Genomic DNA, 24,742 nt, shown 5'->3' with positions numbered 1-24,742 from the left:
GAGGACATGTCCGGGGAAATCCGGACGAATGGTAACCCTATATCTTGTCCACTGTAAGCAAGGAAGCCAATTAGGATAGTCTAAGTTTCCCCTTCCCAGCACAGCCATCATCCCCGTTCACTCAAAACAAAGCATTCAAACCTATGAGCTGCTGCATCCACATTGTTGTTTTTTTTATTCTTGGTCCATCTGTAACAAGTCTAAAGCTGTTTCAATTGGATAGGCAGTGCCTTAAAAGGTGGAGGACAAAAGGTGTTTTTTTTGTTTGTTTTTTTACTTATTGTACAGCCTTTTAATTTATTTGAAAGCTTCCCATGTGTATATAAATATCATAAAATAACAATTGAATATCACTAAAACAACTAAAAAAATTATTATAGCTGGTAGAAAGTGCAATTTTAAGTTCTATATTTTGTGCTCATTTTTCTACACTAAAAACTAAATAAATACACTGTATACAATACAGATGGCCAAATTTCAGTGAGGATATCCTGTTTCCTGATGGGTTCATCTTAAATGTTGTTGTAATCTGCTTTGGGAAGCCTGGTGTTGTAAAGATGATGGAATATATTGAAATGAAATGGAAGTAGAATTAAACTCTCTTTTCATTGGGGCACATGGAATCACATCTTTAGCTGTTTTGTAGAAGTTTACCTTTTAGATTGTAAAGGGGTCTGCTTCCTCCGCTCTGGGTTGGGGCCGGCAGCCCTGTTAGGCTCACAGGTTTCCAGCAAAGAACCAGACTGCCATACGGACTTAGGACCAAAGTGCTTTATTCTCAATTCAGTTCCACTCTCAAAATTGAAATGCAGTTCACAAACAGGGTTCAGGCTGGGTTCAAAACTCCAGCCAACATTCAGTTCCTTAACAGTTCAGGCCCCCTTCCTTTGCACTACCTCCCCTCTCCCTCAGAAGGGCTCAGTCAAAGTTCAGCCTACTGTTCTATACATCCCAATAATTCAACCCTTTCACAAACAGTCTCTTCAAAGGAAACCAATACCTCATGCCCCTGTCCTCTTCACAGCACCCAGGAGGACCCTGTACCAAACAGGGCTGGCAGCTTTCCTCCTACCTCACAGCACCACACCCCTGTGGCCTACTACTACTACTACTTAACATTTCTAGAGCGCTACTAGGGTTACGCAGCGCTGTACAATTTAACAAAGAGAGACAGTCCCTGCTCAAAGAGCTTACAATCTAATAGACAAGTGAACGGTCGGTCCGATCGGGGCAGTCAAATTGGGGCAGTCTGGATTCACTGAACGGTAAGGGTTAGGTGCCGAACGCAGCATTGAAGAGGTGGGCTTTAAGCAAAGACTTGAAGATGGGCAGGGAGGGGGCTTGGCGTAAGGGTTCAGGAAGGTTGTTCCAAGCATAGGGTGAGGCGAGGCAGAATGAGCGGAGCCTGGAGTTGGCGGTGGTGGAGAAGGGTACTGAGAGGAGGGATTTATCCTGTGAACGGAGGTTACGGGCGGGAACGTAAGGGGAGATGAGGGTAGATGAGGGCCTCTCACACTGCCTTCATGTGCTGGACAGGGCTACATCTACATTCTCCCACTCCATGGCAGCTTACTCTTCCTCCCCAGGGAAGCGCCAATGGCAGGCCCTTTCCGTCCTCCACCTACTCCATGGCAGCTTCTCTCTCCCCTCTCACAGCTGGAGGGAATTATATATCGGTGATGCAGCTAAGGGACTGAGCTTCACCTCCACTTCTCCCTCTAATGGGGAAGGGAGTAACTGGCTCCCCTAGCAATGAGCCGCTGCTCCCCCTGCTGGGGTTGGAAATCCGTTCCACCCTTTTGGGGCTACCCTCCTCTCTCCTGCTTGCAAGGGCTTCTGGGAACCGTAGTTCAGGGATTAGCTGCTTCTCTGTGGGGCCCCGAGTTCCAGCTTTGTCACAAGATACACAAATGGATTATTCTGTTGTTTGAGCATGTTTCAGAGACAAGTGGTTTATAAGTCAAAATAATAAAAATATTTTCTGTCAAACAGATCTCTCATTTGTTGAAACATAACTAAATGGAGAATAAGCCGCTAATGCAGTCCATTGGTTTTCTTATATTTTGTTCTTGTGATGGCTTATACTATGCCAAAGCTGGAAGTACAGTGAGACAGAATAATAGAATTCAGTAACATCCAAAACTTATTTTTTATGTTTTAACCATCTTTATTAAAAGCAAAACATGTTGGTTGATAAGCTTCATACAGAACAAGAAAAAACAGTAAACCATCCAACATGGCACAATAAAAACTTTTACAGAGAACATACCCCAAGAACCTTTCCCCTCCCATACTCCCCTCCCTATAAGCCTGTTTCCACCCGCCAAAATAACACAACAGATGTACAGATCAGTAGGACTCAAAGCATTTCATAACAAGCACTGCCTCCACTGTATGCAAATCTCACTTATGAATTTTAATTGTCAATATCCTGACAAACTTTACTGCCTTGGGTAACTCCAGGACCAGGTTATCCTAACTACCATAAGAGGCAGACATGGTCGTATAATTAACATAATTTTATTTGTATTTGGTTAATAATTGAGAACATGCTATTAAAAATTATATTACAAAGCATGAAGTTGACTTGGTTAACTTCTGCTGTATATCAACCAGTAGTAAATAATAATAATAAACAATATTAAGTGCGTTTTTATAATACACCACTGCATTCTTCAAAACAGAAGGAGCAAGTTCCCACAAACCATCTTTGTCTTTTGATCTAGGCACAAGAAAAAAAAAAAAAAAGCTTTCAAATGCTCCCTGGTTTCAACCTAATACATATTAAATGTGAGTTATGAATGTCATAAATAGAAACTCTGAATATTGAGCACTGTCACGTTCCTCACCTGTTCGGCGCTCCCCCCGACTGGGACCGGCCACGGGCTCCTCAGAAAGAGAGGAGGATCAGGCTTAGGAAAGGTTGGTTCGGTTTCCTAAGTCCAGCAGCCGTCATCTAGCTTGGAGCAAGACCACAGCCATCTTGGTTAACTCAGAGGATCAGCCATGTTTCGGTTTTCCTAGTCCAGCAGCCGTCATCCGACTTGGAACAAGGACAGCAGCCATCTTGGTTAGCTCAGGAGGGGGCAGCCATCTTGTAGTAACGAGTACAGGAAGGAACTCCATATTTGGTCTTGGGAGGATCTCCTATGGGGGCAGCCATGTTGGATACAGCTGAGTATGGTTGGCTCTGATTGCTTCTCTATTTAAAGCCCTGCCTTCAGTCCTTCTGTGCTTCGGCTACTACTCTGTTCCAGGGAAGTTGCAGTGTGTGTGGATCTGTTGTCTGTATTCCTGGTTCTGGACTACTGCTTGTTCCAGACTATCCGTGCTTGCTGCCAGGCCTGACTACAGCTTGTTCCTGACTATCCGTGTTTGCTGCCAGCCCTGATTACTGCCTGATCATCTCTGCTTGCTCCTGCCTCTTTCTTCAGGCCAGTCCGCCAACCCCTGTGGTTCCTGAAGTCCTGTTGGCCGCCTGCAGCTGGAGGCTCAACTCCCGGTGAACGGTGGTCGCCGCGGGTGAAGTTAGGGGTTGTCTGGCTGTCCTTTGGAGGCCAGTGGTTCATCTGCCTCCAGCAGGACCCAAGGGCTCACAGTATTTGAAACGAGACAAGCACCTGATTCTCATAATGTTTGTTTTAGTGGCACATTACCAGGAAAAGAAAATCTCTGCACAAATATAACACATGCTAGGGTGTCCCTGTAACCAGCCCCTCCAACTGACCACTGATTAAGATTTATAACAAATTACTACTGTACCTATAAAAAGTTATTCCATTATTATACGTCCTCTGTGTACATCCATATGCTGTACAAGCTGGCATGTTTGAAAATTTAAGTGAGATTAAATAAAAATTCTACCAACAATAAAGAACGACAAGGTGGATGCAGCAGCTCATAGGTTTGCTTGCTTTGTTTGAATGAACAGGGATGATGGCTGCTCTGGGAAGGTGAAACTTAGACTGACCTAATTGGTTTCAGCATTCTGATGTCATTTCATCTCCTGTCAATTAAACCTCCTTGGATCTTAGCATCAAGTAAATATGATTTGGATTATCCTTCCCAATATGCATCACTTTGCATTTGTCCACATTAAATTTCATCTGCCATTTTGATGCCCAGTCTTCCAGTTTCCTAAGGTCTTCCTGCAATTTCTCACAAACCACATATATTTTAACAACTTTGAATAATTTTGTGTCGTCTGCAAATGTAATCACCTCACTCATTCTCATTTCCAGATCATTAATAAATATGTTAAATAGCACCGGTTCCAATACAGATCCTTGGGGCACTCCCCTATTTACCCTCCTCCACTGAGAGAATTGTCCATTTAACCCTACCCTCCATTTTCTGTCCATCAACCAATTCCTAATCTACAACTGAACATTGTCACCTATTCCATGGTTCTTTAATTTTCTTAGGCGCCTTTCATGAGAGACTTTGTCAAACACTTTCTGAAAATCTAGATACACTACATTGACAGCTCACCTTTATCCACATGTTTATTCACGCATTCAAAGAAATGAAGCAGATTGGTGAGGTAAGACTTCCCTTGACTGAATCCATGTTAACTCAGTTCCATTAAACCATGTTTGTCTATGTGTTCAGTGATTTTATTCTTTATAATATTTTCTACTATTTTGCTCAGCTCCAGCGTCAGGCTTACCGATCTTTAATTTCCCGGATCACTCCTGGATCCCGTTTTTAAAATAGGCATTAGATTGGCCACCCTCCAATCTTCACTACAGACAGACCTCGAACAGGGGTCAGTTTCAGGATGCTTGCCATTATCACCTGGGTACAATTAATGACAATCAGCTTGGGGGGAGGGGCTACTGCTGTGTTTGGAATTCCAGAGCAGCCAGTCCAGGCCATGTCAGAGACTCCCAATGATGGCTTTGGGTCCATCCCCTGATAGTGGTGGGAGGCCAGCTGCCAGAGGTAGTTCCACATTCCTACAGACCATTGGATTGTCAAAGTCATTTGCAACGTGTTACACCTTGGAGTTATAGAAACATAGAAAAATGTAGGCAGATAAAGACCATATGGCCTGTCCAGTCTGCCCATCCATGCCACTTACCCCTCTATAACTCCCTTAGAGAACCTATGTACTTGTCCCAAGCTCTCTTGAATTCAGATACTCTTCGTTTCCACCTCTTCCACTGGGATACCATTCTTTCTATGAAGAAGTATTTCCTCGGGTTACTTCTGAGTCTATTCCCTTTCACCTTCATTCTATGCCCCCTCATTCCAGAGCTTCTTTTCAATTGAAAGACTCATCTCCTGTGCATTTATGCCGCGTAGGTATTTAAACATCTCTATCATATGTCCCCTCTTCCACCTTTCTTCCAAAGTATACTTATTGAGATCTTTAAGTGTGTCCCCATATGTTTTATGAAAAAGACCACTGACCATTTTAGTAGTCCCTTTTCTGGACTGACTCTATCTATCCTGTTTATATCTTTTTGAAGGTGTGGTCTCCAGAATTGTACACAATATGCTAATTGAGATCTCACCAGGCTTATACAGGGGCACCATCACCTTCTTTATCCTAATGGCCTACTCTCCCTTTGCATCCAAACATCCTTTTAGCTTTCACCATCGCTTTTTCCACCTGTTTGGCCACCTTAAGATCATCACATACGATCACACCCAAGTCCTGCTGATCTTTCATTTCCCATCTTTTTTCAAATGCTCTCCTGGAGTCTTCTTGTCATTTCTGCTGGAAGGTGGGGACTTTCAGGGATCATATCAGGTGATATGCAGGCAAGGTCTCTAGAAGAAGCTACCTGCGAAATGGGTCCCCATTTAGCCAATCTGCCGAAGAGCATTTAATAGTCTACAATAAGACCACACAATCTACAACTGGATGGTATTATTCTCTCCACTTACAAGTGAACATAGCGCCTAAAGTTAAGTGCTTTTTCTAACTATATTTATTGGCAGTTCCATAGAAGAAAAATAAAGGTTGTTTTTTTTTTTTGTTGGAGCTACCAGATCATTGGGAGAGATTTTTAGACCTATGATTATTTTTGACCGTGTGTACTCTGTAGTGAGATGCATTATTAGCAACAGTCTTTTCCTCCCCAAATTTGAGAATTTGTGGGATTATATTTTGTATATTCCTGTATTTCCCTTTTGGCACCAGGTTTTCTATTTTGAGTTATTTTCCATATTATCACTTCACAGCTTCTCTTATCATGCTTTCTTCTACTCCCTCCTACTACGTCTCAACCTTTTCTCATCTTCATCTCTCATCTCTCCACCATGACCCCCTTTCCTGCTCTTTTCCCAGTCAAACACAGCTACTCTGTCTTTCAGCTTCTGTCTGCAGCTTGTGCCCCTCGACATACTATTTGTCCTCTTTCCTAGATTTTGTACAAGGCAGAGTGGAGGAGTAGCCTAGCGGTTAGTTCACTGGACTTTGATCCTGGGAACTGGGCTTGATATCCACTACAGTTTCTTGTGACTCTGGGCAAGTCACTTAACTCTCCATTGCCCCAGGTACAAATAAGTACAGTGCACTCCATTAAAGTGCACGTCCGATAAGCGCATGCTCTGTTTAACTGCATGCCGTACTTCGGTCCCGGTTTGGTGCCATCAATTTCTATGGGGACAAACTTCGGTTTAGCGCACCACTGATAAGTGCAAGATTTGCTTATATGCATGGTTTAAGACCGCTCCTCTGCAGGAAAGACTCCGCATAAACACGCGCACGGAATATGGAAGCCGATTGGCTCGTGACAACCAATGAGATTTCAAATTTACCGCCCCTTTAACTGCCACAGGCAGAATAAGCGAAAGAATTAGAGAGTTGCACGGGGACAGAAATCTTACCCATCCCCGCCCATCCCTGCTGGAATCTTACCCGTCCCCACCCATCCCCACTGGAATCTTACCCATCCCCACCCATCCCCACAAAAATTTAAACCATCCCAACCCGTCCCCACCCGTCCCTGCAAGAATTAAACCCATCCCCACCCATCCCCGTAAGAATTTAACCCATCCCCATAAGAATTTAATAGTACATAAAAGAAAGTTCCAGTCAGCTCCCTCAGTCTCTCTCTGGATTTGAGCCACAGCACTGTAGGCAAGGAAGGAACGGAAGTTGGAACTTGGAACACTCTGGTGCGCACATGTAAGGTTTGTCTCTGATTCACTGGCATTGTGTGCTGATAGGTCACCACATGCACGCGCCAGTAGGTCAGGTGACATCTGATTCTCATGCCTGTGTCAGAGCTGAGGTCTGTGCACCAGCCTGGGAGCAAAGAGGATTGATAGTAACATAGTAAGTGACAGCAAATAGACCTGAACAGTCCAGCCACTCTGCCCAATAGTCACACTCATGATCAATTCATCATTAAATCAACAAGTGTGATATTATATACTTGATTATGGTCTTTCTTTCGTGTTTCTGGAACAAAGACCACAGAAGTCTATCTGGCCCCATCCTTATGTTCCAACTGCTGGAGTTGCCATCGAAGCCCACTCCAGCCTATTCATGTTCTCATTTGTGGGACACAGACCATAAAAGTCTGTCCAGCACTGTCCTCATGTTCCAGCCACTGAAGTTGCTGTCTAAGCCCTTTCCAGCCCATCCTACACCAGATTGCCATGTATGAGACACAGACCATACAAGTCTGCCAGGTATCAGCTCTAGTTCATCACAGCCAGAGTCGCCATTTAAGTGTCACTTGACATATCCACACACATGCAGCCATTTAAGGTTAGCACGCCTTTTTGAATTCCGTCATCATTTGTGACTCTACCACCTCCTTAATGGAAGACTTTCCACATTTATGCTGTTAAAGCAAGGAAGAAGAGGAGGAGGAGGAGACAGCACTCAAATAAATTGGTATTCGGTAGATGAGAGGCTGGTGCAGGTGGAGCTTACAATTCCACGGGAAGCCCACAGAACTGGTTCCATCCCCGCGGGAACCCCACAGAAACTGCCTCCGTCCCCGCGGGAACCCCGCAGAACAGCGTCCATCCCCGCGGGAACCCCACAGGAACTGCCTCCGTCCCCGCGGGAATCCCGCGGGGACGGAAGCTGTGCAGCTCTCTAGAAAGAATGTTGTTAGAGTGTACACTGGAGTCGTCGTCATTGCGGCGGAACTGTAAGACTTTAACACTGGCTGAATGAATAGAAGTTCTTAAAAAATTAGAAAACAAACAAAGTCAAACATCTATTGCTAAAAAATATGGTGTCAATCCCAGTCAAATTTCACGTGTCTTGAAGCAGAAAGATCAACTACTAGGACTAGGGGGCATGTGATAAAGCTACAATGTAGTAAATTTAAAACGAATCAGAGAAAATGTTTCTTCACTCAACGTGTAATTAAACTCTGGAATTCGTTGCCAGAGAATGTGGTAAAGGCGGTTAGCTTAGCGGAGTTTAAAAAAGGTTTGGACGGCTTCCTGAAGGAAAAGTCCATAGACCATTATTAAATGGACTTGGGGAAAATCCACTATTTCTGGGATAAGCACTATAAAATGTTTTGTACATTTTTGGGATCTTGCCGGGTATTTGTGACCTGGATTGGCCACTGTTGGAAACAGGATGCTGGGCTCGATGGACCTTTGGTCTTTCCCAGTATGGCAATACTTATGTACTTAAGTAGAAGGTATGGAAAATGTGACCAAAGCTTGAAATTTAAGACTATTGAATTTTCCAGTAACATATTATTTACCTACTCTTGAGCTGTTTAAGATGTATTTAAAAGGTGTATTACAAATTTCTTTAGAAACACTAGTAATTGATAATTGTATTATTTGTCTAGAGATTTGAGGGTGGCAAATCAATAGTGGAGTGGAGGAGTGGCCTAGTGGTTAGGGTGGTGGACTTTGGTCCTGGGGAACTGAGTTCAATTCCCGGCACAGGCAGCTCCTTGTGACTCTGGGCAAGTCACTTAACCCTCCATTGCCCCATGTAAGCCGCATTGAGCCTGCCATGAGTGGGAAAGCGCGGGGTACAAATGTAATAATAAAAAAAAAAATATGGAGCTCATATTTCAAACTTTTTAGAGTCCTTGCAAGATATTACTAAAATAGCAACCTTGTTATGTTTCAGTCTGAAAAGCAGGAGATGTCTGTTTTGAAAGCATATAAAAATATATATATTGCCTTTTTGTGGTCGTTTCTCAATGTGGTCAAATCTACTCAGTTAAGAAGAAAAGCCTTTTTCCATCGTTTTTGTTCAAATTTCTCTGTAAATATTTGCTTACATATGGAAACAACTTTTTGGATTCTGCACAGTTAGAGAATTTCTTTTCTGATAAACCACTTATATAAAATGTTGAAGCTAAATAGATTCAGTTAAGCCATTGGTATATTCAATTGGGTTCTTAGAGACAGTTTTATGACTGTTTTGAAGCGTATTATTGGATTTATGTTTGTATCTTTGACTTCTTAGTTGCCTTTGGATATTTCTCTGTGATGTGACATTTTGTTGTAAAGCTTGTATTTCTTTGTACTCTAATTGTTATTTTGCATTTTCTGGAATGCATTGTTGTATAAGATTGGAAAACTGAAATAATTAAAAAAAAAAAAAAGATAAGTGCTGCCATCCCAACCAAGGACTTTTAAAAATATTTTTACATGGTGGAGGGGGGAAGTGCTCCTGAGCAGCGAAGAAGATGGCAGCCTAGTCAGGGAGATCTTTCACCTTACTGACCTAAATCCATGTTATCCAGCGTTATTTTTGCTTGACCTTTGTGAATTTACATGTGCTAAGGAAGGAAGATCTCTGCCACCAAACCTATAAAAGTGGAATCATCATATATTGTTGTGTTGGGTCTAAAGTGAATTAAAAAGAACCACCTTTGCTAGAAAAAAAATGGTGGCCAGAACCCCAAACCCTGCTACACATGCCCTCTTAGAGGAGATGCGTGCACCGTGGATTAGCTTAGATGCAAACCACACTACTAGTCTGGAATTAAAGCAGAAGTCGCTAAACTGAGCATTAGTGTTGCTGCCTTTCAAGAAAGGATGGAACAGAAGGAGCAGCACTTTGCAGAGGTTATGGCGCAATGCTGCACTCAGGCCATGGGTAAGCTGCCAGAATTACATGGAGGGACATTTTCGAAAGAGACGTCCAAGATTTAATGACGTCCTCGCAAAACGTCCTGATCCAGGGGCGGGGAAAATCATATTTTTGAAACAAGATGGACATCCATGTTTCATTTTGATAATATCCCTAGATTTGGTCGTCCCTAGACTTGGTCATTTCTGATTTTTGGCGATAACCGAAACCAAGGAAATCCATGTCTGAAATGACTAAATACAAGCCATTTGGTCATGGGAGGAGCCAGCATTTCTAATGCACTGGTCCCCCTGACATGGCAGGCCACCAACCAGGCACCCTAGGGGGCACTGCAGTGGACTTCATAAATTGCTCCCAAGTACATAGCTCCCTTACCTTGTGTGCTGAGCCCCCCAAAACCCACTACCCCCAACTGTACACCACTACCATAGCCCTTATGGGTAAAGGGGGACACCTGGATGTGGGTACAATGGGTTTCTGGTGAGTTTTGGATGGCTCGCTGTTTCCTCCACAAATGTAACAGGTGGGGGGGCCTGGGTCCGCCTGCCTGAAGTGCACTGCACCCACTAAAACTCCCGGGATTTGCATACTGCTGAGTTGGAGCTGAGTATGACAGTGCAGCTGGTCTCTGGCTTAGTATCTACTATACTCTGGCTCTACTGTCGGATGTTACGCACTCTACTTTTGCATGGCTGATTATGTTTGTCTCATGCCAACTCCAATTAAAGTTTTATCTATTAATATAAAAGGATTATTGCAATGCCCTATATCTTGGGGTTAAGACCTCTAGATGTAGGGCTCTGCAAGTTATTCAAAATCAGCGACCAGGTTGGTGATGGGGGTATCATAATATACACACATTACACCTGTGTTAAAAACATCTGCATTGGCTTCCAGTGGAATTTCAAGTACAGTATAAATTTTTGTCCTTGATTCGTCGAGCACTGTACTCAACTGTCGCTTGGTATTTTTCTCAGGCCTTGTGTTATATCAACCAGGGAGACATTTGAGATCAGAAGCAGAGATGTATTGGTCTATTGATGGCTATTGATGGTGTGGTTGCGACAAGATATGCTGAAACTTGTGCTGCAGCCTTTTTGGTGGCTGCTCCAGTTTTGTGAAATGCACTACCAGGAATATTATGATTCTCTAAGGACAAGCAGGCTGCTTGTTCTCACGATTGGGTGACGTCACCGGCAGCCCCAGGATCGGAAGATCTTCCTAGCAACAGAAGTTTGCTAGCTCTCGTGTGATACGTGTGCATCGCGCATGCGTGACCATCTTCCCGCCCGAACGCAAGCGTCGTCAGTCTCTCTTTTTCCGCGGTTCAGAACGGACGTATACCGATCATTCTCTGCCCCAGAGAGGCCCCGCCGCGTTCTTCACCGCAATTTTTGTGCCTTTTCGGCTTGTCTTCACTCTCGTGTGTTCTCTTAAAAAGAAAGTTTTCCGCTACTTCGTAGTTTCTTTCTCCGTAAGTTTTCTTTATTTTGCGTGAGCAGCCCTTTTCGCCGCCCATACGGGTCTTTTCCCTTTTTGGTGCCCCTTTTTTCGGCATCATCGCGTTTCACCTCACCAGCGTGATTTTTCTGCCCATGTCATCGAAGCCTGCCAGCGGCTTCAAGATGTGCACGCGGTGCCACCGGACGATCTCGTTAACTGATAGGCACGTTTCGTGTCTTTAGTGTCTTGGGGTGGGTCATCGCCCCGACGCCTGTACTTTGTGCCTCCAGCTCAAAAAGAGGACTCAGGCGGCGAGATTGGCTCAGTGGAACATCCTGTTCGGAGCCTCGTCCTGTACTTCGATGTCGGCAGAACCAGCGGTACCGAGGTCATCACCAGTATCGATGTCGGCATCGGGGAGCATCGACGTCCAGAGCACAGGTGATGGCTGTCCAGAGATCCCACACTGGTAGCAGTGAGCCATCGAGCGGGTCTCCACCTGCCTCGAGGGCTCCTGCGGTGCAGGCCCCCCGGGACCGACCTCCTTCGGACTCGGCCCCGAGGCGACGTTTGGATTCCACATCGTCCTCTTCGGTACTGGGAGGTACCGCTGGCATGCTTCGAGCAAAGGCGAAGAAGCATCGCCATCGGTCACCTTACTGCCACGGTACCGAGAGCTCCGGGACACTGAAGGATTCTGTACCCGTGAAGCATCAACGCCGGGAGGATCGCTCGCCCGCCATACAAGAGGTGTCGATGTGCTCTGCTCCGGACAGCCCGGTACCGCCTCCGCGCCCCAAGCAGGTTCTTAACTTGTCGCCGGTACCGGCCCCACTGCCTTGCTCGACAGCCACTCTGGACGAGCGCCTCAAAGCCATACTTCCAGAGATTCTGGAAGGGCTGCTGCGACTTTCTGCTCCGGTACCACCAGTACCTGCACCGGCGGTACTGTCGAGAGATTCGGCAGTTGGCTCCTCGCCCATGGTGAGGACTGTGACGCCGGTACCACTTGCGGCCACCCAGGCTGACTCCCCGTCGACGTCGCTGGAGGGCGCTTCGTCGCCGGCGGCGCAGGAGTCTTCCTCTCGGCACCGCCATCAAGGACCGGGGTCCTCGGCGTCGAGACGGGCCCGGCTTCGGACTGAAGTTCGTGAATTTGTGTCCGATACCGAAGGTGAGGCCTCGTGGGAGGCAGAAGAGGACACTAGGTATTTCTCTGACGAGGAGTCTTGTGGTCTTCCTTCTGATCCTGCTCCTTTGCCAGAGAGAAAGCTTTCTCCCCCGGAGAGTCTGTCTTTCTCGTCATTTGTCCAGGAAATGTCTACGGCCATTCCCTTCCCAGTGGTTACTGAGGACGAACTCAGGGCTGAGATGTTCGAAGTCCTGGACTATCCTTCGCCACCTAAGGAGTCGTCCACTGTTCCCCTTCATAATGTCCTGAAGCAGACATTGATGGTGAACTGGGCGAAACCATTAAGTAACCCACACATTCCCAAGAAGATTGAGTCCCAGTATCGAATTCATGGGGACCCAGAATTGATGAAGACCCAGTTGCCTCATGACTCTGGTGTTGTGGATCTGGCTCTCAAGAAAGTCAAGAGTACTAGAGAGTACGCCTCGGCGCCCCCCAGGGCAGGACTCTAGGACTCTGGACTCTTTTGGGAGGAAGGCCTACCATTCTGCTATGCTCGTGTCCAAGATTCAGTCCTACCAGCTCTACACGAGCATCCACTTGCGGAACAATGTGCGGCAGCTGACGGACTTGGTCGATAAGCTCCCGGCGGAGCAGGCCAAGCCTTTTCAGGAGGTGGTCAGGCAGCTGAAGGCGTGTAGGAAATTCCTGTCCAGGGGTGCCTACGATACTTTTGATGTTGCGTCGAGGGCCGCTGCTCAAGGTGTAGTGATGCGTAGACTCTCATGGCTGCGTGCCTCTGACCTGGATAATAGAGTCCAGCAGCGGATTGCGGATGCACCTTGCCGGGGGGATAACATCTTTGGCGAGAAAGTCGAACAGGTGGTAGAGCAGCTCCACCAGTGGGACACTGCATTCGACAAACTCTCCCAATGGACACCTTCAGCATCTACCTCGACAGGTAGACGTTTTTATGGGGGAAGGAGGAATGCTCCCTACGCTTACAATAAGCGCAGGTACAATCCACCTGCCCGCCAGCCTGCTCAGGCTAAGCCGCAGCGCGCTCGTTCTCATCAACAGCGTGCGCCTCCACAGGCCCCTGCAGCTCCCCAGCAAAAGCAATGGACGGGCTTTTGACTGTCTCCAGGCGAGCATAGCCGAGATAAAAGTGTCTGTGCCGGACGATCTGCCGGTCGGAGGGAGGTTGAAGGTTTTTCACCAAAGGTAGCCTCTTGTAACCTCTGACCAGTGGGTTCTCCAGATAGTCTGGCTAGGATACGCCCTCAATTTGATCTCAAAACCTCCAAATTGTCCTCCGGGAGCTCAGTCTTTCAGCTTCCAGCACAAGCAGGTACTTGCAGAAGAACTCTCCGCCCTTCTCAGCGCCAATGCGGTCGAGCCCGTGCCACTGGGGCAGGAGGGGCTTGGATTCTATTCCAGGTACTTTCTTGTGGAAAAGAAAACAGGGGGGATGTGTCCCATCCTAGACCTAAGGGCCCTGAACAAATATCTGGTCCAAGAAAAGTTCAGGATGCTTTCCCTGGGCACCCTTCTTCCCATGATTCAGAAAAACGATTGGCTATGCTCTCTGGACTTAAAGGATGCTTATACTCACATCCCGATACTGCCAGCTCACAGACAGTATCTTCGATTCCGTCTGGGGACATAGCATTTTCAGTACTGTGTGCTACCCTTTGGTCTCGCCTCTGCACCCAGAGTGTTCACGAAATGCCTGGCAGTGGTAGCGGCGTCTCTACGCAGACTGGGAGTGCACGTGTTCCCTTATCGCGACAATTGGCTGGTAAGAACACCTCAGAGGCAGGAGCTCTACAGTCCATGCAGGTGACTGTTCAACTCCTGGAGCTACTAGGGTTTGTGATAAATTATCCAAAGTCCTACCTTCTTCCAGTTCAAAGACTAGAATTCATAGGAGCTCTGCTGGACTCCCAGACTGCTCATGCCTACCTTCCCGAGGTGAGGACAGACAATCTCCTGTCCCTTGTTTCCTGGGTACGAGCATCTCAGCAGATCACAGCTCGGCAGATGTTGAGATTGCTCGGCCACATGGCCTCCACGGTTCACGTGACTCCCATGCCCATCTCCACATGAGATCTGCTCAATGGACTCTAGCTTCCCAGTGGTATCAAGCTGCGGGAGAGCTAGAAGACGTGATCCAGCTGTCCACAGTTTTTCTCAAATCCCTACATTGGTGGACAATTCGCTCCAATTTGACCTTGGGACGTCCCTTCCAAATTCCCAGCCGCAAAAAGTGCTGACTATGGATGCGTCTCTCCTGGGGTGAGGAGCTCATGTAGATGGGCTCCACACCCAGGGGTGTTGGTCCCTTTGGGAGACAGGTTTTCAGATCAACCTTCTGGAGTTGCGAGCGGTCTGGAATGCGCTAAAGGCTTTCAGAGATCGGCTATCCAACCAAATTATCCAAATTCAGACAGACATCAGGTTGCAATGTATTACATGAACAAGCAGGGGGGAACTGGATCTCGCCCCCTGTGTCAGGAAGCCATCAGAATGTGGCTATGGGCCCGCCGTCATGGCATGTTCCTCCAAGCCACGTATCTGGCTGGCGTAAACAACAGTCTGGCCGACAGGTTGAGCAGGATAATGCAACCTCACGAGTGGTCCCTCAACTCGAGTGTAGTCTGCAAGATCTTCCAAGTGTGGGGCACCCCCTTGGTAGATCTTTTTGCCACTCAGACCAATCACAAGGTCCCTCAGTTCTGTTCCAGACTTCAGGCCCACAGCAGACTAGCGTCAGATGCCTTCCTCCATTGGGGGGGGGGGGGGGGGCCTCTTGTATGCGTATCCTCCCATACCCTTGGTAGGGAAGACTTTGCTGAAACTCAAGCAGGATCGCAGAACCATGATTCTGATCGCTCCCTTCTGGCTGCGTCAGATCTGGTTCCCTCTTCTTCTGGAGTTGTTCTCCCAAGAACCGTGGAGATTGGAGTGTTTTCCAACCCTCATCATTCAGAACGAGGGGGCGCTTCTGCATCCCAACCTCCAGTCCCTGGCTCTCACGGCCTGGATGTTGAGAGTGTAGACTTTGCCTCCTTGGGTCTTTCTGAGGGTCTGAGGGTGTCTCCTGAGTCTTGCTTGCTTCCAGGAAAAATTCCATGAAGAGGTGTTATGCTTTCAAATGGAAGAGGTTTGCCATCTGGTGTGACAGCCAGGCCCTAGATCCTCGTTCTTGTCCTACACAGACCCTGCTTGAATACCTTCTGCACTTGTCTGAGGCTGGTCTTAAGACCAACTCTGTAAGAGTTCATCTTAGCGCAATTAGTGCTTTCAATTATCGTGTAGAGGATAAGCCTATCTCAGGACAGCCTTTAGTTGTTCGCTTCATGTGAGGTTTGCTTTACTCAAAGCCCCCTATCAAGCCTCTTACAGTGTCATGGGATCTCAATGTCATCCTCACCCAGCTGATGAAGCCTCCTTTCGAGCCACTGAATTCTTGCCATCTGAAGTACTTGACCTGGAAGGTCATTTTCTTGGTGGCAGTCACTTCAGCTCATAGAGTCAGTGAGCTTCAAGCTTTGGTAGCCCATGCTCCTTATTCCATAACAGAGTAGTCCTCTGCACTCACCCTAAGTTCTTGCCTAAGGTGGTGTCGGAGTTCCATCTTAACCAGTCAATTGTCTTGCCAACATTCTTTCCCCGACCTCATACCCGCCCTGCTGAACGTCGGTTGCACACATTGGACTGCAAGCGAGCATTGGCCTTCTATCTGGAGCGGACAAGCCCCTTCAGACACTCTGCCCAAATGTTTGTTTCTTTTGACCCCAATAGAAGGGGAGTGGCTGTCAGGAAACGCACCATCTCAAATTGGCTAGCAGATTGCATTTCCTTCACTTATGCCCAAGCTGGGCTGACTCTTGAGTACATAAGTAATGCCACACTGGGAAAAGACCAAAGGTCCATCGAGCCCAGCATCCTGTCCATGACGGCGGTCAATCCAGGCCAAGGGCACCTGGCAAGCTTCCCAAACGTACAAACATTCTATACATGTTATTCCTGGAATTGTGGATTTTTCCCAAGTCCATTTAGTAGCGGTTTATGGACTTGTCCTTTAGGAAACCGTCTAACCCCTTTTTAAACTCTGCCAAGCTAACAGCCTTCACCACGTTCTCTGGCAACGAATTCCAGAGTTTAATTATGCGTTGGGTGAAGAAAAATTTTCTTCAATTTGTTTTAAATTTACTACATTGTAGTTTCATCGCATGCCCCCTAGTCCTAGTATTTTTGGAAAGCGTGAACAGACGCTTCACATCCACCTGTTCCACTCCACTCATTATTTTATATACCTCTATCATGCCTCCCCTCAGCCGTCTCTTCTCCAAGCTGAAAAGCCCTAGCCTCCTTAGTCTTTCTTCTGCGTACGCCTTGTAGCGCTATAGAAATGCTAAATAGTAGTAATAGTAAGTCGTCCCATCCCCGCTATCATTTTAGTCGCCCTTCGCTGCACCTTTTCCAATTCTACTATATCTTTCTTGAGATGCGGCGACCAGAATTGGACACAATACTCAAGGTGCGGTCGCACCATGGAGCGATATAACGGCATTATAACATCCTCACACCTGTTTTCCATACCTTTCCTAATAATACCCAACATTCTATTCGCTTTCCGAGCCGCAGCAGCACACTGAGCAGAAGGTTTCAGCGTATTATCGACGACGACACCCATATCCCTTTCTTGGTCCATAGCTCCTATCGTGGAACCTTGCATGACGTAGCTATAATTCGGGTTCTTTTTTCCCACATGCATCACCTTGCACTTACTCACATTAAACGTCATCTGCCATTTAGCTGCCCAGTCTCCCAGTCTCGTAAGGTCCTTCTGTAATTTTTCACAATCCTGTCGCGAGTTAACGACTGAATAACTTTGTGTCATCAGCAAATTTAATTACCTCGCTAGTTACTCCCATCTCTAAATCATTTATAAATATATTAAAAAACAGCGGTCCTAGCACAGACCCCTGAAGAACCCCACTAACTACCCTTCTCCATTGTGAATAATGCCCATTTAACCCTACTCTCTGTTTTCTATCCTTCAACCAGTTTTTAATCCACAATAGGACTTTTCCTCCTATCCCATGACCCTCCAATTTCCTCTGTAGCCTTTCATGAGGTACCTTGTCAACGCCTTTTGAAAATCCAGATACACAATATCAACCGGCTCCCCTTTGTCCACATGTTTGTTTACGCCTTCAAAGAATTGAAGTAAATTGGTCAGGCAAGATTTCCCCACACAAAAGCCGTGCTGGCTTGGTCTCAGTAATCCATGTCCTCGGATGTGCTCTGTAATTCTGTTTTTAATAATAGCCTCTAACATTTTCCCTGGCACTGACACCAGACTCACCGGTCTATAATTTCCCGGATCTCCCCTGGAACCTTTTTTAAAAATGGGCGTTACATTGGTCACCCTCCAATCTTCCAGTACCACGCTCGAATTTAAGGATAAGTTGCATATCACTAGCAGTAGCTCCGCAAGCTCATTTTTCAGTTCTATCAGTACTCTAGGATGAATACCATCCAGTCCAGGAGATTTGCTACTCTTCAGTTTGCTGAACTGCCCCATTACGTCCTCCAGGTTTACCGTGAAGTCAATAAGTTTCTCCGACTTGTCCTGTCACGGCTATGTCACGGCTCATAGTGTTCGAGCCATGGCAGCGTCAGTGGCCCACTTGAAGTCAGCCACTATTGAAGAGATTTGCAAGGCTGCGACGTGGTCATCTGTCCACACATTCACATCTCATTACTGCCTCCAGCAGGATACCCGACGCGACAGTCGGTTTGGGCAGTCGGTGCTGCAGAATCTGTTTGGGGTTTAGAATCCAACTCCACCCCCCTAGGCCCATTTTTATTCTGTTCCAGGCTGCACTCTCAGTTAGTTGTTACTGTTTAGGTCAATCTCTGTTATGTCCTCGCCGTTGCAAGGCCCAATTGACCAATGTTTGTTGTTTTGAGTGAGCCTGGGGGCTAGGGATACCCCAATCGTGAGAACAAGCAGCCTGCTTGTCCTCGGAGAAAGCGAAGTTACTAACCTGTAGCAGGTATTCTCCGAGGACAGCAGGCTGATTGTTCTCACAAACCCACCCGCCTCCCCTTTGGAGTTGTGTCTTCCCTTGTCTTTGCTATTTACTGGACTGACGAGCACGCTCGCGTTCGGGCGGGAAGATGGTCGCGCATGCGTGATGCACACGGATCACGCGAGAGCTAGCAAACTTCTATTGCTAGGAAGATCTTCCGATCCTGGGGCCGCCGTGCACGTCACCCAATCGTGAGAACAATCAGCCTGCTGTCCTCGGAGAATACCTGCTACAGGTTAGTAACCTCGCTTTATGTCAGGGTACTGCACAGTTTAGGGAACTTTTAAAAATGCACTTTTGCATAAGGATAGGGAGATAGCAGTGTTTTAGTCCTTTTTCAACCAGTTGTATGCTAGAGATGATATAAATCAGCTGGATAGCACAGCGTATCTGAGTAGTATAGAGGTGCCTCAAATAACACCCCAACTGGGGAGGCTTTTAAATGCTCCTATCAGTTCTGATGAAGTAGGCTCGGTAGTACAGCAGCGTGCTTTACTAAAAGTCCCAGGACCCGACGGATTCCAAGGCGAATTCTACAAAATCCTTAGGAAGTCTATTATTTCCAGTCCAAACAAAATCTTGGAAACCAATCTATATATGATTATATGTGCAGCCTTTTTTAAATCATTTATAATTCTTCTTGGAAAAAAGGATCTCAGAAACTTTACCAGTACTCTAGTTTTGTAACTCTTTGCTGACAGTGCCTTCTACTATATTATTGGCTAGTGGAGGAGTGGCCTGGTGGTTAGGGTGGTGGACTCTGGTCTTGAGGAACTGAGTTCGATTCCCACTTCAGGCATAGGCAGCTCCTTGTGACTCTGAGCAAGTCACTTAACCCTCCATTGCCCCAGGTACAAATAAGTACCTGTATATGTAAGCTGCATTGAGCCTGCTATGAGTGGGAAAGCATGGGGTACAAATGTAACTAAAATAAAATAGTGGTAAAACTTAAGGTAGATAGAGAATCCAGCGTTTTGGGAGTAATCTTAGACTCCTCACTTACTTTTGAATCCAGATTAACCAGCTATGCAGACGAACATTGTATCGTATACAACAGTTAAGATTGATTAGAGCTTATTTTTATGAATCACATTTTGCAGTACTGGTCCAAATGTTGGTGTTGTCCTATTTGGACTATTGTAATTCTCTTTATGTTGGACTGAATGCTAAATTTTGCATAAGTTATAATTGCTGCAAAATACAGCGTGCAATAAGTTTTTCGCTTGAAAAAATTATGAAAGTATCTCTCAACATGTGAAGAGACTTCATTGGCTTCCTCTGAAGGTGCATATTGTTTTTACAGTTGTGTGCATGACTGTTCATGTCGTGTGGTAGCAACTCGTAATTGCTTGAATGGCTATCTTTATTTCGTGTTTTAAAATGGTATCATTTTGGCACTCTTAGGGCTTTAATTTGCGTTATTTGCTCCTTAATGGAACTTAAAGGGCCCTAATGCAGCTTGACTTAATTTACCATGGCAATATTTAAGTTGCCATGGGTTACATAGTAATGAGCTGCAGAACATGCAAATACATGTAAAGCAGCTTAATACAATGTAAAACCCATAACACAACATACAGGGATATAACACAAGTCATGTTATGGGCAGAACATGATGGTAAAGAACCCTAGCCAAATGCCAAGGTTATTTTACCATGCTGGAAGCATCACAACTGAAAGCCATGGCCTGCTGCTTCCCACCGGAGATTAAAGGGGCTGCGGTGCAGATTCCAGACACTCCCAAAACAGTCTCCATACCCCTGATCCAAATTCCCCCCTCCCCTGATCCAGTCTCCATTCCCAATGCCTATACCTGTGTACCCCGGTGGTCTATTGGTCCCCAGGCAGTCTACGGAGCCCTGCGCAATCCCCAGTCGCTCCTGCCTTTCCGATGACACCTGTCAAAATGGCAACCCTAGCAATAGTTTTGCGCTACTACTGCTAAGGGGTCATGTTTCTGTATAAGGAAACAAAATAGGTCCATCTTTTAAGCATAACTACGTTCTGTTCTTTAACAGCTTTGAAAAATTCATAATAAGAAGAGGTTTGTTTTGTTAATCTGACTTTTATCCTTCTTTATTAGACCCTGGATAAGAAAATGAATGAAAATCAACATTCTTTAAGGTACAGTAATATATATTTACAATGTAATAAAAACTAGTTCATAAGCAAACTGTAGTAAAGAACCATAGATTATTTTTTTGTTTGGCTATCATCCTTAAGTGTAACAACTGGAATCAATTATAATAAAATTCTAATAAAGCATCAGATGCTTTCTCAAAACTGTAAACAAAATATGGGAACATAAGCAATAGAAGCAAGGATGGAAGAGCCAACTCGCGTTACACAGGGGTCTGCTCAAAACCACTTAATTCTTTGCATCTTATTATTATTTACATAAGTATTGCCATACTGGAAAAGACCAAAGGTCCATCGAGCCCAGCATCCTGTTTCCAACAGTGGCCAATCCAGGTCACAAATATCTGACAAGATCCCAAAAATGTACAAAACATTATAGTGCTTATCCCAGAAATAGTGGATTTTCCCCAAGTCCATTTAATAACGGTCTATGGACTTTTCCTTTAGGAAGCCGTCCAAACCTTTTTTAAACTCCGCTAAGTTAACCGCCTTTACCACATTCTCTGGCAACGAATTCCAGAGTTTAATTACACGTTGAGTGAAAGATTTTCTCCGATTCGTTTTAAATTAACTACATTGTAGCTTCATCGCATGCCCCCTAGTCCTAGTATTTTTGGAAAGCGTGAACAGACGCTTCATATCTACCCGTTCAACTCCAACTTTGATTGTGTTGTAAAAATGTGTGTTGAGGCAAATAAATTATTTTGCACTTAATATGCAATATTTTGCAATAAATGTACGTTATTCCCTTAAGGGATATTAGTAACTACTTCTTTCTATCTGTCATGAGTTTAGTAAGTTATTTTAGTTTATGAAGGACTGTGACTGTGCATTTACCCATGATGAAATTAATACATTCTCAACCCCAGTGATCAAGGTCTGTGGCTAGTCTGATTTTCTGGATATTTACGAGGAATAAGTAGGATATATATTATTGTATGATGTGATACCTGCCAGCGAACCTTCTCAGGGGTAGCCTCTGCGCTCTGGAATTTACTCCCAGAGGAGCTATTAACTCAAGACTACCTCTACTTCAAGAAGCAAGTGAAAGCCTGGCTCTTCTCCCAAGCCTTTAATGCATAGGGTTACTGACTATATACTCAGTCTGCACCTGGACTAGCTTGCTACACACACTGTAACTTAGATCAGTTCCTTATCTCTTGCTTAACTATACAAAAAACTTGCCTTGAGTTTATCTAATCATCTAATTATCCCAACTGATTCAGCACCACGCATCTTGTTCCCATCATATATCTGCACTTGGTCCCTCAAGCTATATGATAAGCCATATTGCAGAAAATCATTAACATCATATCTATGTTAGTTGAATGTTCTAATGCATGCTTATTAGGTGTTTCATTAATATTATGGTAACATTGTATTATATCTCTGGTATTTGAATTCCAGGTCTGTTAAATGCATATATTTTTTTATACTGTTTCACGGTAGTTCTATTATTAGGTTTCAATTTACTGTTTTCAAGTTTACCTCATTTATTGTATTTATGTTTGTATTTGGTTATCTTCCTATTGTTGTGTTGTTAACAAAATTTCTTTTAAGTGTACCATGGAGCGATATAGAGGCATAATGATATTTTCTCTTTATTCTAATAGTTCCTAACATTCTATTTGCTTTTTGGCTGCCACTGCACACAGAGCAACAGATTTCAATGTATCAGTGAGGATACCTACATCCTTTTTCTGGGTGGTAACTTCTAATGTAGAACCTTGTATCATATGCCTATAGTTTGGGTTGCGCTTCCCTTTGTGCATCATTGTACACTTGCTCAATTAAATTTCATCTGCCATTTGGATGCCCTGTTGCTTGCTTTCCCAGTCTCACAGTGGTGTCTCTGGACAGAAATTTTTGGATTGGCAACAGGGGTCAAGTTAGGTACAGTGGTGGAAATAAGTATTTGATCCCTTGCTGATTTTGTAAGTTTGCCCACTGACAAAGACATGAGCAGCCCATAATTGAAGGGTAGGTTATTAGTAACAGTGAGAGATAGCACATCACAAATTAAATCCGGAAAATCACATTGTGGAAAGTATATGAATTTATTTGCATTCTGCAGAGGGAAATAAGTATTTAATCCCTCTGGCAAACAAGACCTAATACTTGGTGGCAAAACCCTTGTTGGCAAGCACAGCGGTCAGACGTCTTCTGTAGTTGATGATGAGGTTTGCACACATGTCAGGAGGAATTTTGGTCCACTCCTCTTTGCAGATCATCTCTAAATCATTAAGAGTTCTGGGCTGTCGCTTGGCAACTCGCAGCTTCAGCTCCCTCCATAAGTTTTCAATGGGATTAAGGTCTGGTGACTGGCTAGGCCACTCCATGACCCTAATGTGCTTCTTCCTGAGCCACTCCTTTGTTGCCTTGGCTGTATGTTTTGGGTCATTGTCGTGCTGGAAGACCCAGCCACGACCCATTTTTAAGGCCCTGGCGGAGGGAAGGAGGTTGTCACTCAGAATTGTACGGTACATGGCCCCATCCATTCTCCCATTGATGCGGTGAAGTAGTCCTGTGCCCTTAGCAGAGAAACACCCCCAAAACATAACATTTCCACCTCCATGCTTGACAGTGGGGACGGTGTTCTTTGGGTCATAGGCAGCATTTCTCTTCCTCCAAACACGGCGAGTTGAGTTCATGCCAAAGAGCTCAATTTTTGTCTCATCTGACCACAGCACCTTCTCCCAATCACTCTCGGCATCATCCAGGTGTTCACTGGCAAACTTCAGACGGGCCGTCACATGTGCCTTCCGGAGCAGGGGGACCTTGCGGGCACTGCAGGATTGCAATCCGTTATGTCGTAATGTGTTACCAATGGTTTTCGTGGTGACAGTGGTCCCAGCTGCCTTGAGATCATTGACAAGTTCCCCCCTTGTAGTTGTAGGCTGATTTCTAACCTTCCTCATGATCAAGGATACCCCACGAGGTGAGATTTTGCGTGGAGCCCCAGATCTTTGTCGATTGACAGTCATTTTGTACTTCTTCCATTTTCTTACTATGGCACCAACAGTTGTCTCCTTCTCGCCCAGCGTCTTACTGATGGTTTTGTAGCCCATTCCAGCCTTGTGCAGGTGTATGATCTTGTCCCTGACATCCTTAGACAGCTCCTTGCTCTTGGCCATTTTGTAGAGGTTAGAGTCTGACTGATTCACTGAGTCTGTGGACAGGTGTCTTTCATACAGGTGACCATTGCCGACAGCTGTCTGTCATGCAGGTAACGAGTTGATTTGGAGCATCTACCTGGTCTGTAGGGGCCAGATCTCTTACTGGTTGGTGGGGGATCAAATACTTATTTCCCTCTGCAGAATGCAAATAAATTCATATACTTTCCACAATGTGATTTTCCGGATTTAATTTGTGATGTGCTATCTCTCACTGTTACCAATAACCTACCCTTCAATTATGGGCTGCTCATGTCTTTGTCAGTGGGCAAACTTACAAAATCAGCAAGGGATCAAATACTTATTTCCACCACTGTATGGGTGGGCGGGGGGAAAGCCAAAATGACATTTCTACACATCATACCCCTCTTTCTCTCCCACTTTTAAATTAGCAATATAAGACACTACAGCCTTCTATACATAAAGAAGCCCTCCCTGCCCCCCCAGCCAGTTTTAGCTACCCATTAAAAATACAGTTATATCAGATACCCCTCACAAATCATTCAACAAATTATTCTGTGTGGAAGTTAGGATTCTCTCCAGGATTGGAGAGAATCTTAATATAAACCCTGCACCTCCATTTTCGTATCACAACACAATATTCCCCAACAATGGGGTTACACCCCTTACACATACCATACAAAACATCTTCAAACTGTGATTATCACCTCAGGAACAGCACATGCTCCTTCCACTGCCAAAC

At 45.3% G+C, this 24,742-nt stretch overlaps 1 protein-coding gene across 1 annotated transcript in view; it reads left to right on the top strand.

Moving 5' to 3' along the window:
- The window catches only part of LOC115479228 (ubiquitin carboxyl-terminal hydrolase 19-like), a 106,007-nt gene that overhangs the window by 57,728 nt on the left and 23,537 nt on the right, over window positions 1-24,742 (top strand). Inside the window, exon 5 of the mRNA XM_030217060.1 lies at window positions 20,811-20,851. Coding sequence (XP_030072920.1) covers window positions 20,811-20,851 — 41 coding nt within the window. The remainder of the gene's footprint in view (window positions 1-20,810; window positions 20,852-24,742) is intronic.

Source organism: Microcaecilia unicolor, chromosome 10 (assembly GCF_901765095.1).
Source record: "Microcaecilia unicolor chromosome 10, aMicUni1.1, whole genome shotgun sequence".
Lineage (NCBI taxonomy): Eukaryota > Metazoa > Chordata > Amphibia > Gymnophiona > Siphonopidae > Microcaecilia > Microcaecilia unicolor.
This window is presented reverse-complemented; position numbering and strand designations above follow the sequence as displayed.